We start from the raw sequence: 15,923 nt of genomic DNA on the forward strand, positions 1-15,923 counted from the left end.
ATTTGTAATCATAATCGAAAAACCGGTTTTTAATATCTTACAATTTGAAATACATAAACTGGAATTTTGAGGTATTATAACACCACCTCCATGAACTGTTATTCGAAAATTCTTGGAAAACTTCTGATTTCTGCTAGTTTTAAGTTTTTCAGTTAAAAATTTTAAGTTTTTCATCTTTTTGGTACTTTTCCTTTCTAATTGGATATTATTATGTAAAATAGCAACACCGGTTCTAAGTGTCAATATCTGCTCAAACATTTTGCGAGGTTAGATTTTTGTAAATTATGATGAAATACGTAAAGAAATAGTAAAATACGGTTGTTAAAAAGTGTCGTGAACGGATATCACACTTCAAGCATCAATATCATTCGCTGAAATCAATTCTCTGTAAGTAAATGCATAGTTCATTTTTCATTTGTTTTTGCATTTACACACCGCTTTTTATTCTTTTAACTATAAATAAAGAAGCGTTACGTATTTAGTTTAGGCAAGCGTCATTTCCCAAGTGTTCCCAAGCAATAATTATTTATTACTATTTAATTGTAAAAGAACAACTTGCTATCTTCTAGCACCTAGCATCATGATACTTGAACCAATAAAACTCATTAACTTCGTCATTACTATGGGATTTGAATCAGAATTTAGTTATGATGATCATAAATTATGGTGTACCATTCATCATAGCATTTAGTCACATTCATTTTATACTTTTTATCATTTGTTAAGTTTAAGCTAAAATTCCTTAGGGATAGAATGTAATATTGGGTAACCCAATAGTAAGATTGGGTCAAAGATACATCAATTGAGTTATTAGATCACAACTAGTAACTGTTTTAGAGCATTTGGCATAGCTTATTTTGTTCTTACCTGACTGCACCAGATACATAATATGACAGACAGACAGATGGACATCCACCCTTCTCTTGAAGTTGGGTAAAAACATACTTGTTAAAACTTTCCCGTTTGCATGAATTCTATAGTTTTGAATAGGGTGACCAAGATCTTTAAGAAACTTGTTAAATCTTCTACAAAAAATATTTCTTACCCTATTTTTTAAACTTAATTGGAAGGCTGGACTAGATTGCTATGTGAATTAGTAAAAACCGAGGGAGAGAATTTACTGGAATACCCCTCCTCATGAACACAAACAAAAAAGCAAGACAAAACATCTGATTATGACCTAAGTCGATTGCAGATATAAAAAAAATAAAAAAAATTTAAACTTCCTGAGTTCCACAGTTACTAACCATTGAATTGCCCATGTCAACTGGCATATGACACGGCGTTTGATCGGCGTCATATTGACATGTTGACATGGGCAACTCAGCGGAAAAGACAATCTTTATAAGGTTGAAACATTGTTAAACAATTAAAATAAAATAAAAGGTGCTCTAGGGTCTAATATGTATTACTTTACATCTGTTTAAAGCAGGGTTCGAGGATATATATCAAGGGATATATATCAAGATATATATCGGATATATATCCGATATATATCAAGCCGGTTTTAATGATATATATCAACTTTTAAAATTTGTTACTGTATTTGTACTTTTTGACATAAGATTTTTATTTTTTTTGTAAATTTTGCCGGATTTAAAAGAAATTTTATGTTTTTGCTTTATTTGTCTGATTTTAAGTTTTAAAAACATTAAAAACATGTTAATGCAACACTTATGCAATAGTATTCATGAATAATACAATTAAATAATAGTATGGCTTTCATACAAAATTGATATATATCAAAGTTGATATATATCTGATATATATCATAAATATCCGATATTTTGATATTTATAATAAATATCGGATATTTTCGAACCCTGGTTTAAAGTGACTGATAGTGATCTTTTTTGACTTGATCATTTGCAATTTTAAAATTAAAGAATCTGGCAAAGTATGCTGTAACAATTCTATAAAAGTTAATATTTGACATGTTTATATTATTATAACAAAATTTATTAATCTTTAATATTTTAATACTTGTTTATGGTCACCCTATGTCTTCATATCATTACTTTTAAAACTATGAAACAGCTAGTATTTTATATTTCAGGTGCAGAAACATGTATACAAGACTCAGGCACGCAGGGGGCCTTCAAAGGAGGCTAAACGGACCCCCAAGCCACAGATACAACAGCTCTAGTATTCTAAAAAAGAAAGAAAATGTATCGAAACAAGTACAATCAGGCAAAACGTTGCACGGGTTCCTCTGTTCAGAAGTAGAACACATCAAAGAGTATAATCTCACAGCTTATTTCCTAACACATGAAAAAACCAAGACAGAATATTTGCATTTAGAAAGAGATGACTCAAACAACGTCTTTTCTGTCGGGTTCCGGACCACACCACTCGATTCTATGGGCACACCACACATTTTAGAACACACAGTGCTATGCGGTTCAGAGAAATACCCAGTACGCGATCCGTTTTTCAAAATGCTGAACAGGTCTTTGGCGACTTATATGAATGCATTGACAGGCCCAGATTACACATTTTACCCATTCTCCTCGCAAAACGAAGTGGATTATAGGAATCTGCAAAAAGTTTATTTGGATGCTGTTTTCAAACCTAATTTGTCTAGATTAGACTTTCTTCAAGAAGGTTGGAGACTAGAGCATGCAAAAGTCGAGGATAAAAAGTCGGAACTGACGTTCAAAGGAGTGGTATACAATGAAATGAAAGGAGCATTCTCGGAAACCAGTTCTCTCTTTGGTCAGAAGTTCATAAACGCAATTCTTCCCAAAGGAACGTACGGTTACGTTTCTGGCGGCGATCCGTTGCACATTCCAGAGTTGACTCACGAGTATTTGAAAAACTTCCATAAAACTTACTACCATCCGAGCAACGCGAGGATATACTCCTATGGAAACTTCCCCCTTGAAGCCAATCTCAAGTTCGTGAATGAGGCGTATTTGAGCAAATACGATTTCTTAGATCCTCGCGACACAATCGTGTCTCGACAGGAAAGATGGAAGACGCCGAGAAAGGCCGAGATCTCATGCCGAGTGGACCAATACGGCGGGGCTATCGAAAAACAAAACCAAATCGCGATCGGTTACGTCATGTCTGACATCACAAGCGTATACGAGACGTTCATGCTGACAGCAATGGCTGAACTAATGATCATCGGCCCCAATTCGGCCTTTTATAAAAGTCTCATTGAGAAAAACATCTCTGGCGGATACAACTCTTTGACTGGTTACGACAATCAAATCAGAGACACCCTATTTGCTGTTGGTCTAAAAGACGTCGAGAAAAGCAATTTCGAGAACATAGAAAAGATCGCAAATCAAACTGTCGAAGAAATATTCGAAAAAGGTTTCGAGAAATCGCACATCGAAAGTGTTCTCCATGGTTTTGAGCTATCAATCAAGCATCAGTCGCCCAAATTCGGCTTGAACGTCCTTTTCAACCTCATGCCTCTTTGGAATCACAATGGACCTGTCCTCAACGCGTTGAAGGTAAATGAACTGCTTGATAAACTAAAGACTGACTTGATGAACCCGAGTTACGTGAAGGAAGTAATCGAAAAGTACTTTATTTTGAACAACCACAAGTTGATAATGACAATGCAACCTGATCCTAAATTCGATGACATCTTTAACGAAGCTGAAGCTAAGCTTTTGAAATCTAAAGTCAATGACTTAAAACCAGAGCAGAAAGAACAGATTTACAAAGATGGCTTGGAACTTTCTAAAGCACAGAAAGAGAACCAGAATCTGGATGTTCTGCCGTGCTTGAAGATCGATGAGATAACACTGAACAAAACTGCGCCTCCAATAAAACACACAGCGTCCGAAACGGTGCCATTACAACTTTGTGAAGCCAACACAAATGGAGTTACATATTTCAAAGGGGTTTTAGGAACTGATTGCTTGAACGAGACTCAACGTCAATTGCTGCCATTCTTTAACTATATCCTCGACAAATTCGATACCAAAACGTATAATTACAGGGACTTTGACAAGCATGTCAGCAAAACCACTTCTGGGTTGAGTTTTATAACTCATATCACAGAGCATATTGACCAACAAGGCCAGTACGAACAGGGCGTTTTAATCAACAGCCACTGCTTAGACGAAAACTTGCCGAAAATGTTGGAAATTTGGAATGAGATCTTCAGCAAACCGAACTTCGAAAACAGCGAGCGTATGAGCATGTTATTGAACAACTATTGCTCTTCACTCTCGAATGGAGTGATCGACAGTGGGCACACTTACGCGATGCAAGCAGCCCGCTCTCTTATATCTTCCGTCGATGAGTGCAAAGAAAACTTGCTAGGTCTCCATCACGTTATCTCAATGCAAGAAGTCCAAAAGACACTGAAAATTGAAGAAATCCAGAGCCTTGTTGACCAGATAGGAGAACAAATTCTTAAAGGCCACAACTTGCGAGCAGCCTTCCATTACTGCAACACGAATAAGGATATACACGAGTCCATCAACAAATTCTGCGGTCATTTATGCAAAGCCGACAGCAACAAGGAACTGAATCGGATCAATTGGACGGAATGCGCCGACATGCCGAAGGAGAACCGAGGAGTTCATATCACGATGAATATACCAGTTAATTTCTGTGCTAAAGTGATTCCTACAGTGCCATACACAGACCCGGATTACGCCAAGTTGCGAGTTCTCTCAAGATTTTTAACGTCGAAATATCTTCATCCGATCGTTAGAGAGCAAAACGGGGCTTATGGTGGAGGGGCCATGTTGACCATGGATGGAGTCTTCAACTATTACTCATACAGAGACCCTAATTCAAGAGTAACGCTAGACGTTTTCGACGGAACTTCGGATTGGATGTCGAAGAATACTAAGTTGGTTGACGATCAAAACCTCTTTGAGGCTAAGCTGTCTATTCTGCAACAAATGGACCAGCCTGTTGCAGAGTACATGAAAGGGATAGATCTATTTTTGTATGGTCTATCGTATGACATTTGGAAGACGCAGCGTGAGAGAGTATTGGCTGTGAAAAAGGAAGACCTTATAGAGGTCTGTGAGAAATACCTGAAGAATGACAAGTGGGCTGGAAAATGCGTTATCGGGGAAGGGTCTAAGGATTTGAAGAAAGGTGGAGAAGTGTGGAACACTGTTAGCGGGCCGCAACAGTAAATTATTGAGTTCTTAGAGCTCAAATGTATGTTGAAATTGTGTTGAATGGGAATGCTTTATGACAAGAAACGCTAGGTTACCAGTCATGGTTTACGGAAACCCTTGAAAAAAGGTTGGGTTGTATTTTCCGCATTTAACTGCAAGCTATTTTGTTTCGTTGTGAACTTGAGTAAGTGTGTTTAGATAAAGAATGTCCAGTACCTAACATCTAGAGCCGTCACAAAAAAGTTTTTGATGTCATTCAGGCAGCTATATTTCCATATTCCACATCCACATAGCTGCGTAATAATTGATGGTGATTTCAGATTGCCATTATAATATGCAAGACTTTTAGCTCTGCGTCAACTAAAATACTCTTTCGGGGTTGTACTATGTTTAAAATAAGTAACATTTCCAAAAGTACAAATAATAACTATTATGCGACATAAATATTAAGTCAGCGCATGAAGTAAGATGCACCAAACAAAGCATGTTTGCAAAATGCGACGCCGCATCTTCGTACATTTCAGTACATATGGAGTTTACTAAATTATTTTCGCATTAAACAGATATTTTATTGTTCTTAATTTTGTATAAGTTGATTGTCATTTAGAGGATAGAATCCTGTAGTTATATACTGTTGAGACATTCTATTTGTATTTATTTCAGAGTATATAGAGTTGAGACTGTTATGAATAAATAGTATTTTGTATGTGAATTGTTTTATTTCTTTAGAATATTAGGCGTTATTTATAACACTGTAAATACCCATTAATTGGAATTATTGAACACATTAGCAAGTTTTCAGCATCCTGTAAATGGAAATAAAGTGTGGAGTGTTTTTTTTTGCCTCGATGTGTGAGTAATGTTTAAATACCTAATTGCTTCTAGACTAGATATTTATGTAACGCTTCTTTTTAATGTCACGTTTATTTACGATGTTTTATGAATACTTATAGGTACTGGTGCCCGAGGCATGGGAGAGGCACGGTAGGGTGATTTTGTGATGGTCAAACGTCAGCTAAAGCCTGGTCCGTGAGCACGTAGAATTTTGTCCAATGACCCCAAGCTACCCATCCTTATCGCTCGCGCGTAATTATGTTGCTGTCGCGCTTACACACTCACTGCGGGCGCCCGTCGCACAGTCGCGACAGCAATATAATTACGCGCGAGCGATAAGGATGGGTTGGGGTCATTGGACAAAATTCTACGTGCTCACGGACCAGGCTTTAGACAGATTTGTATGATCTGTCACGTCATCATTATGTTATTGTCACCCCTCCCGTGCCGTTCATATGCTCTGATTAAGTGCTAGACCTAGCATCTTCTGCTTTTTGTTGCTACATTTTTTTACTTTTGTTTTTCTTGTCTTTTCTCTCTGTTATTATCTTTTATTATTTCTCTGTTACAGGGTCCCAAATGAGCTTGCCAAAAGCTTTCGCCTCGCCCGAAGAATACTTCGAAGAATGCTTCGACTTCTTCACAAAATACAAATTCGTCCTCGACGGAATGAATACTGACATACTGATCAACAATACCTTGGATAATATAAATATTCCATGCTTAGAATTCTTGGATGTATATGACGAAAATTTTACATTACACGACGGTTTAAATGACGAATTTGTTAGAGACTTTTGTATGGGATTGGAGAGATTAAACGTGAGGTATGGGGAGGTAAAAGAAAGGGCTAACAGTGTGGATTTGGAAGCTCCGGTTGGAACTAAGAAGAAATATGAAGTGGCGACACTAGCGAAGGAGGTGGAAGATTTGTGTTACATCTATGGGTGTGACACAGTCATTGACATCGGATCTGGGTTGGTAAGTTGGCATTTTTATCATTTCAGCCTAAGAACATCCACTGCTGGATATGGCCTGCCACAAGGATTTTCATAACGAACAGTCCTGCGTTACCCGCTTCCAGCGACCCTCACCAGATCATCGGTCCATTGAGTGACAGGCCTGTCCACATTGCGCATTTTCAGCCAATGTCTAACTAAACAGTCACTAGGCTTTTTGGTTGCATTTTTTTTGGCTCTAACAAGAATTAATTCTAGAAATTGGTCTTAAAGCACCGTCTTCAGTTATTCCACAATATAGTTGTTCAAGGTAAAAAGTTACACTTTATCTGACTTTATGAGCTAAGTCCGCTAGCAGTTTAACGCCGATTAGGACTCATAGCACATAATAATCTCTGTTACCTTCCATCTTTCCAGGGCTACCTCGACCAGATATTCTACGAAGCGACCGGCCACAACGTTCTCGGTCTGGAATGTAACTTGAGTCACTACGCACGAGCGGTCGATCGTCAAATGAAATACCACGACAGATCCCTCAAAAACGTCATATACCTCCATCACAGAGTGACAAAAAACTCCGGTCAAGAAATAGAGCAGTACCTTCGCGATTACTTCAGGAATCATGGAGCTGTGTGCATAACTGGTCTGCATTCGTGTGGCGATTTGGCAGTTGAAGGCATGAGTGTGTTTTTCAATATGGAAGATGCTAGGACGTTGATAATGATGCCTTGTTGTTACCACAAGATGGAAAGGAGAGGGGAGCGCTTCGTGAATTTCCCTATGAGTGCAGTCTTAAAGGAGGTGTTTGAGAGACGCGATGGGGTAGAACTATTGGGTGTACCATTCATGAGGCTGGCGGCTCATCCGACACATAACGGCAGGAGTCTGGAGCAGATGGTGTTTAGTCTGATGTCGAGGGCGGTGCTGCAGCTGTATGCTTTTACGAGTAAGTGTGCTGGTGGTTGACTGGACCATTACTCTCGATATAGTTCCTGAGTAACATTTATATTTATATGGGCCTATTACAAAAAAGTTAAACACGCCTTGAAAATTTGTTTAAAATTATCCTAAAAAGCCCTATTTGCGCTCACAAGATGGCGACACTAGATCTTATATTATTCAGGGCCATCCCAAAAGATTACACGCACTATTGAGACACAACGTAGTGCGTGTAATCTTTTGGGATCTTTCGTGCTTCTCCTTTCATTATTTCTCAATTGTAGACATAGACATATTTCTTATTCAAAAGTGAAGAACGAACGACACTCACCAGTGGTGCCACCTGGCGAGCACAAACTAATCTACGTTTCCCTTTTCCAGATAAATGCAAAGTCAGTAGAAACCGTCGAAAAGCAGTCAAAGTGAAGAAATGCGACACCTTCGAAGATTACATAACGCAAGCAGCGACGGAAGGCTTTACATTGGTGCCAAACCTCCCCATATATGGCGACATACCAATATCAGAAGAGGATGAGCACCACGAACGAATAAATAACTTTGATTTGGACAAACTAAGAGCTTTATGGCAGAGTTACCCACAATTGCAATTTAAAAAGGCAGCTGTGTATATTTTAATGCAAAACCTGATGCAACCGGTGGTGGAAAACTTTCTTCTGTACGATCGGTTGCTGTATTTGAAAGAAATGGGCGTGGAAAACTGCGAACATAGGAAGTTTTTTAACGAAGGACAGTCGCCCAGGTGTATAGCGTTGATTGCGGCGAAAGAAACTACTTAATAAAATTCATTTAACGTGACAAATACCTAAAAAAGGTACCTATGCTAGCATGCTTTATCTTTTTATATTAAGATGGATGATAGATGGTTGGATGTTGTAAATAGGGCGTAATTTGAATTTAGTACGTAATAAACAAACGTACAAAAGTATAATACTCTTTTTAATTCCTCCTGGAATATTAAATATACTTGATTAAAGTACGTAATACGTATATTATACTATAATGTCGGTACTTCTAGAAATATTTGATTTCTATGCATCAATATTTGCTTCTAGCGCCATCTATAACATGACGTCACACCGGCTACGAAGTTTGAAACACAAAATATTAAATTAAGTATTTATTATTTAGGTAATTAATTGTCTATAACATCTATAAAATTACAGTATAAACATACAATCTATAGTCAAAGTAGCGATTGATTCATTCTTTATAAGAATAACAAAAATACTCTTAAAAGCAAATAACTACTACCTTGGATGGAAGAAAATTATTGATGGAAGATATTTTTTATTATTTTCGTCAATTTTTTCGGTATTTATCAGGCAGATTCAAATATATTCCATGACAACAATATTGTTTTAGCTCTGCCTATTTTTCAATCAACATTTTTTGTAGGCAATTTTGTAAAAAAATATAAACTAAAAAAATAAATAAAAAATCTATCATTTTAACATATTTTCTGTCGATTGTAAAAATAGGCTCTCTCTATTAACTAGCAATTAAGTACATTACATAAGGTTCTTTCAGATACAAGATGACTAGCGAACTAAAATACATAAAACATACAATCACTCCCTACTTTGAACTAGGATAGGGAATTTAGGCTCGGCTGTCCACTGAAGTACTGTTTCTAAAACAGTCAGCGTCGAATAGTTCGTGAGACCAAAAAGTAAAACAACATTTATTTCAATAGGCTAGTTTCCTAAAAAAGTTTTTTTAGTCCGTCATGTTTAATATCAAAAAATATTGGACACATATATTTTTATTTGTCAATCTAACAAATAATTAGAAAAAAAGAAAGAAAGATATTTTTATTTAGTCCAAACATCCTTAGTTAATTACATAGTTATGGTGCGTTGAAGTTCCGCACGACGTCACAACGTGCGGCACTTTTATGCAAGCATTGACGTCACGGGCCTCTTCTTATGAACTTTGGCGCGCTTTATCTCTTTAATTTTTCATTAGTTTGAAAAAGTGAAAAATACGTGTAGAGTATTTTTTGATAAGTTAACTGACGGACTAATTAAAACTCTTGCTTTTTGACCCAGGAAACATCCCTATTGTAACAAATACTTGTTGCGACTTTTTGGCTACTTTGGATGTCCCGAACCATTTGACGCTGAATGTACCATAATTGAAAACTAAAAAGATTCTTACTGTTTTAGATCGTGCCATCCACGAAGACGCGCCCCACCAATGTTTGGTCTCGATCGCGCGGGGAGTTTGATCCGAGCAATCCGAGCGTCATTATTGCAGTGTGCGTGTGCACTCTTGGATTTTAGCGTGTACCGAAACCGATAACACTCAAACATTAGCTCTAGAATGGTGGGGCGCGTCTTCGTGGATGAAACGATCTATAGTGTTATCTTCTAATTTATTGTGGATTCAGGAGATACCGAGCCTAAAGATGTAAGTTGCAAGTCTACAGCAAATAGCAACTGCAGACTTTGTGAAAAATTTACAAGGCCTATTTTGTTTGCTTTCTGTTAAGTTGCAGTTTGCTATAGTATTACAACTCACACCTTAATACTGGAAGGTTAACCCAACGTACAACATCTATAATTTGAAAATACATATTTAACAAAACTCCATAAACTATTATAATAACAATCTAATATAATTATCTTGTATGAAAAAATACACAAGTCTTATTGCTTTAACAGACCACATATACCCTTATACATAGCATTATGTACGAAATTAAAATAAAATCTTATATTTTATACAATTAGTATTCGAGAAAATAATAAATTATAGTGCCTGTACATCTAATACAGTTTGAGTTTCTGGTTTTTCCTCACAGTCTAAATTGACATCGGTTTCTTCCGTTGGATTTAACTTGGGACGACCTGGTCTTCTCGTCGTCATCATCTTTTTCTTCCACTCTAACGTCTTATCCGTCTCTTGGTAAACAATAATTTCACCTGTAACTGGGTTGATAGGGTATACTCCTTCTGGAGTGTGCTTTTTCTTAGCCATTTCCAAGCCATGCCGTCGTTTCATGTGCTTGTTATAGTTCGGCCAGTTCGTAAAGTCCCTTTGACATATCTCACAGGAATACGGCTTTACACCAGTGTGTTGACGTATATGCTGGTTTAGGATCGTCTTAAAACGGAAGCCTTTATTGCAATAGCTGCAAACGTAAGGAAGTAAGTCAGTGTGTATAATTCTGTGGGACGAAAGCTGTTTTTGCAACCGGAAACATCGTCCACATTGGTCACATGAGAAGGGCTTTTGTCCGTCATGCACTCCAACGTGATTACGTAGCTGCTGTGGAGTTTTGAAGGCGAATTTGCAGATTTCACACCGATACGGTCGAACTTCTGAGTGCAATAACATATGACCGGCTAGATTCTGTTTATTGAAAAAGCATTTCCCACATTTGTCGCAAGTGTGGTCTCGCTTTCTGTCTGTGTGCGTTAAAAGATGGGTATTCAATGTTCCTTTGTTTTTAAACGTTTTCTTGCAAAGCAAACATGTTAGGCAGTCAACAGCATCAAGCAATGGTATTTGTCTTGCTCTTCTATCTTTGTAATACATAGTAGTGTGCTGATTCAGGTCTTCGGCACTTGGGAAACAAGTGTTACAGCCGGGACAAATATTTGAAGTGGTTACATGAGATTTTTTGTGCGTATTCACATCACGGGGCTTCTTAAACTTTAGGAAACACTTGTAACAGGATAGTTTCAGGAATTTTCTGTGCCGTTTTACATGTATCATAAAACTGTCGAGTCTCAATTTGCGTATATTACAATCTGTACATCGGTAAGCGTTGCAACAGTTGTGGTACTCTATGGAATGGGTTTTTAGCTCCTCAATGGTCTGGAATTGCGTTTCGCAGAAGGCACAAGTCCAGCTGTAGTCCTTCCACGTCAGTTTAAGCTGAGCCAAAGGTAATGCATCCAGTGCATCCAGACTGTTGCTCATATTTATCGAATTTCTAGGTTTTCTTTTTTGTTTCTTTGTCGGAAATGGACGGGATTTCTTGAGATTTGAAGGTCCGCCATCGGAATCACACTCATTCTTCGGCAGTTCTTCTTTAATCTCAATAGAGTCTTCATACTTTACATCATCGTTAGCATCAAATCCAAGGCTTTCGTTGTCAGAGAGCGTCGCTTCTTTCTTTATGAGTTTCACCGTTGCTAGGTCATACAATACCTCCTGCGCCTTCTCTATTCCACAAATGAACTCGTAAGCTCGGTCTAAAGCGTTTATACAAACAAAACATATTGTTTTGGGCAATGTTTCAATATACAAATCAGCAGTCGCGTTCAAGCGGATTAGTTTTTCCGATATATCTCGGCGTTTATCTTCGTTGGTATGTATATTAATGAGTTTCTTGTTAGGCTTCAATCCGGCGCACAATCTACAGTACGACGAATCATTATTACTGTCCATTTTTGTACAATTTTATTGAATTGAACAACTTGGATTTTTTTCACAAAACCATTTTGACGTTTTCCTGAAAGTCATTGATACCTTTTTTGTTTTCAAGGACTACAAGTACTACGACTACTTGACACTGCGTTATTTGGCCATAAATTGGTTCAATATTCTATTTTTATGATGGCAACACTCCATCATCGGCTAGTGTTGTTAACAACATTTTACAGAAACCGGTTTTATGACTGATGGGAATTGAGCAAATAAATAGGAGAGGAGACGACCTCCCGGACGTTTATCTGATGCCTTGTCTGCATGGCCCAAATTAATATTGAAATAATCCTATTAATCGAATCTGCTTCTTTCAAGTCTAAACAAAGCTGCGGTGTAGATTAAACGCTACATTTTGCTTGAAGCAACGATTCCACTCAGTGCTTCATTGATGAGCAAACAACAATATGGATGCATTACCTGAAACTTAAGCAACAGGCACATTTATTTTCATTACTTTTGGGCAAAATGAAAGAGAAATGCTTGTGATAGGTATATTATTTTAAAAAAACGTGCTTAACATAAACAAGTTTATCAATAAACGAATATTGCAATTCATTAATTTCATAAAAATAAATCCTGGCACATATTTTATTTCCTATATTATTTTAAGCGTTATTGCATCGGGAATTACATTTTCTACATAAAACCTTGAAATGTATTCAATCATTATAGCTTTGATCATGACATGATCGTCCTGAAATGCTGGATTTTCGGAAGTGATAAATAGAACCTATTTACAAATTAATTTAAGATCAAAGCGAAAATAAAAATAATCTCTAACAACAGTTATAAGTAAATACAATAGTAACATTAAATAAATGTGAGTCACATTTGACTCACCGTCACAGGGCAGGGAAGTTGTCCTTCTCTATAAAAATATTCTAGACTTATACCTAAAACTATTTTTGTATTTACAATATAATATAGTTGTGGCTTATAATCTAATATTTTGTAAGGCCTTTCTTAATTAGTGTGACTATCGACTTTAATATTTTTCTTTTTCTTCCCCCTTTTAGCTGGGATCATGATCTTTGACTTCCATTCTTCTGTCCCTACTGGGTCTTGAACTTGCATGATTTGGCCTGTCTCCGGATTTATTGGAAATACTCCTTCAGGAGTAATTTTCTTCTTTGACGTATCCATTCCATGTCTTCTTTTCATGTGCTTGTTGTAATTTGACCAGTTCGTAAACTCCATATGGCACTGAGAGCACGAGTAAGGCTTAGCACCAGTATGCAGTCGCTCATGATTCTTCAAAATTTGTTTAAAACGGAAAGCTTTATTACAATACGTACATACATGAGGCATGGCGTCGGTATGGATTATTTTGTGAGCATTCAATTGATACTGCAAACGGAAACATCTCCCACACATTTCGCATGGAAACGGTTTCACGCCTGAATGCATTTCAACATGCCTCCGTAACATGTTTGGGAATAGGAAGGATTTGTTGCATATTTTGCAGACATGAGGACGAACTTTATCGTGAGACATGATGTGTGACGTAAGAGTTCCCTTATTGTAGAACATCTTTCCGCATCGGTCACATGTGTAGTTTCTTTTTCGGTCCACTGTGTGTAATTTCATATGATCTCTTAAGCTATTGGGTGTCTTATAGATTTTCTTGCATAAATGGCAGGTGACTTCTTCTAGAGTGATCGGTGTGCCTTTTTTCCTTCTCGGTCTTCTCTTGTGTTTGGTCTGGCTGAATTCCTGACGATGGAATTTGAGCTCGTCCTCATCTTTTTGAATTTCACCACAACCAGGACATGCCACTTGAGGTTTCGCAAAATGTTTTTTCATATGTTTGTTTTTGGTTTCTCCTGGATTAATTATTTCATCACAGTAATGGCAGTAGTCTCTGAAAAATGCAGGAGTTTTTCATTAGTTTTAATAAGATGGAAACAGCATAATAAGTTAAGTATATTTTTTTAATATTCCACCATACTCTTGAAGAATATGGGTGCTGTGAGTTTTGCTTTAATCAAAATATTTTCCAAGTAAAAAAGATATAATGTCTATTAACATGTCTTTATAATTAAATTAAGTTTATAGCCTGATTTACATACAAGTGCTTACACAGTTGGCTAAAACATTCACCTTTTCGCTGTTTATCTACTTAATTTAAATAATTAATTGGTTAATTACCTTAGACTCTTTCTGTGTTTCCGTACATGTTTTATGAAAGAAGTAAAGTTATCTTTTTTAACAACCTTGCAGTCCACACACATGAACGCTGAGCATTTGCCATGGACGACCTTGGCGTGGGAACGTAAGGTGTCCATGTCCAGGAACTCAATGTTACAATAGGCACAGAGCCACGGGTAGTCCTTCCATGTTTTGACCACTTTCTTGCTGACCTCCGACACATCTTTCTCATACAAAGTAATATTAGAAGTAGACATAGCAGCGTCAATAATATCCTGCACATTTAGCGAGTCTGTATTAAAGTTTTCTTGGCTAAGACTTCCTGGCTGCTTCATATCCTCACCCATATTACTCTCAGAGAACTCGAAAGGCTCTATTTTAACATTCACACCCCCGCTAATACCGCAGCCTATCTTATATTCATGATCGGAGTCGTCGTTTGTCAGGAAATCGTCGAAACCAGTGGCCTTATCGTCGTCAGACGTCCCATATTTAAAGCCTTCATTTCCTGAAAACAGGCTCGATAACACATCTTGAGACCGTCTCACCTTGTCCAGGAACTCGTAAGCCTTGTTCAAAGAGTCGTAACAAACGAAACAAACAGTTTTCGGCAGAATATTGTCACTATTCACGTTTACATACAACGCATTCAGAAAGGCAAGCTTCAAGTGTATTTCATCACATTTTCTGTCGTCAAGCTGCAAGTTTAACACTTTGTCCGTGCTCTTAAGCTCTGCGCAAAAGCGACAGTACGTATTTTTTACGTTTTCCATGTTGAATAAGAAATTAAACCATTTTCATTTTACACAAAATAAATCGAACAAGAAACCCAAACATACTCGATGACGGACGGATGAAGACAACAGATTAAAAAATAAAAGCAAAAAAAAAACCACAAGCTAGTGATGCACGCACGATCACAAAGTATTCGATTCGATTGTACACTAAAACCGGTTTTTTTCGAGTGTATTGCTCTTCATGGACACGGTACAACCAAATGTGCGTTATAATTTTTTACGGATTTTTTGGGGGTAGGCATAGAGGAATTATATAGGAAAGTAATACAGTGGGGGTAAGTCAGAACTACCACCCATCCAGTTACTCGTAGAAAAAATCGTGATCGTTAAAATGTTGTGACAGAATTTTAGCTATTATAAATAATGAAACGAAGATTCTATGTGAGTATTTAAATATAAAGGCACTGGGTCTCTATCAGAAGGAACTCTAGGGGTGGAATCTCCATAGGCGTGGGTTAACGGGCAAGGAGATGATATCTTGGACGGTTGACAATCACTTTTCCTACAATTTAACGTTCCACCAAACTCAACACGCTTTTAAAGATAACCTCGCAGCCGCCTGCTCACACTTGACATGACACAACTGATTGACAGTTATCTTTTTCTGCGCATTAGTCGGGTGTTACGTTTAGGAATCACAAACCTTCTGCTCTACAGATTTATACAGATAACATAATATTAAGATT

The 15,923-nt window shown here is 37.3% G+C and overlaps 3 protein-coding genes across 3 annotated transcripts; 1 reads left to right on the forward strand and 2 right to left on the reverse strand.

The window, feature by feature from the left end:
• Nucleotides 1–231: 231 nt before the first annotated feature.
• Nucleotides 232–5,808, forward strand: LOC135084858 (presequence protease, mitochondrial). Its single transcript, XM_063979598.1, has 2 exons — nt 232–387; nt 2,057–5,808. The coding sequence occupies exon 2, from the start codon at nt 2,067–2,069 to the stop codon at nt 5,115–5,117; it is 3,051 nt and encodes a 1,016-aa protein (XP_063835668.1). The 5' UTR covers nt 232–387; nt 2,057–2,066; the 3' UTR covers nt 5,118–5,808.
• A 3,149-nt stretch (nt 5,809–8,957) lies between these two features.
• LOC135084859 (zinc finger protein 253-like) lies at nt 8,958–12,343 on the reverse strand. Its single transcript, XM_063979599.1, has one exon. The coding sequence runs from the start codon at nt 12,251–12,253 to the stop codon at nt 10,607–10,609; it is 1,647 nt and encodes a 548-aa protein (XP_063835669.1). The 5' UTR covers nt 12,254–12,343; the 3' UTR covers nt 8,958–10,606.
• A 428-nt stretch (nt 12,344–12,771) lies between these two features.
• Nucleotides 12,772–15,385, reverse strand: LOC135085060 (gastrula zinc finger protein XlCGF26.1-like). The gene is made up of 2 exons (XM_063979839.1): nt 14,441–15,385; nt 12,772–14,153 (listed from the first exon to the last, which is right to left on the reverse strand). The coding sequence occupies exons 1-2, from the start codon at nt 15,211–15,213 to the stop codon at nt 13,256–13,258; spliced, it is 1,671 nt and encodes a 556-aa protein (XP_063835909.1). The 5' UTR covers nt 15,214–15,385; the 3' UTR covers nt 12,772–13,255.
• Nucleotides 15,386–15,923: the final 538 nt, after the last annotated feature.

This window comes from Ostrinia nubilalis, chromosome 27 (assembly GCF_963855985.1).
Source record: "Ostrinia nubilalis chromosome 27, ilOstNubi1.1, whole genome shotgun sequence".
In the NCBI taxonomy this organism is placed as follows: Eukaryota; Metazoa; Arthropoda; class Insecta; order Lepidoptera; family Crambidae; genus Ostrinia; species Ostrinia nubilalis.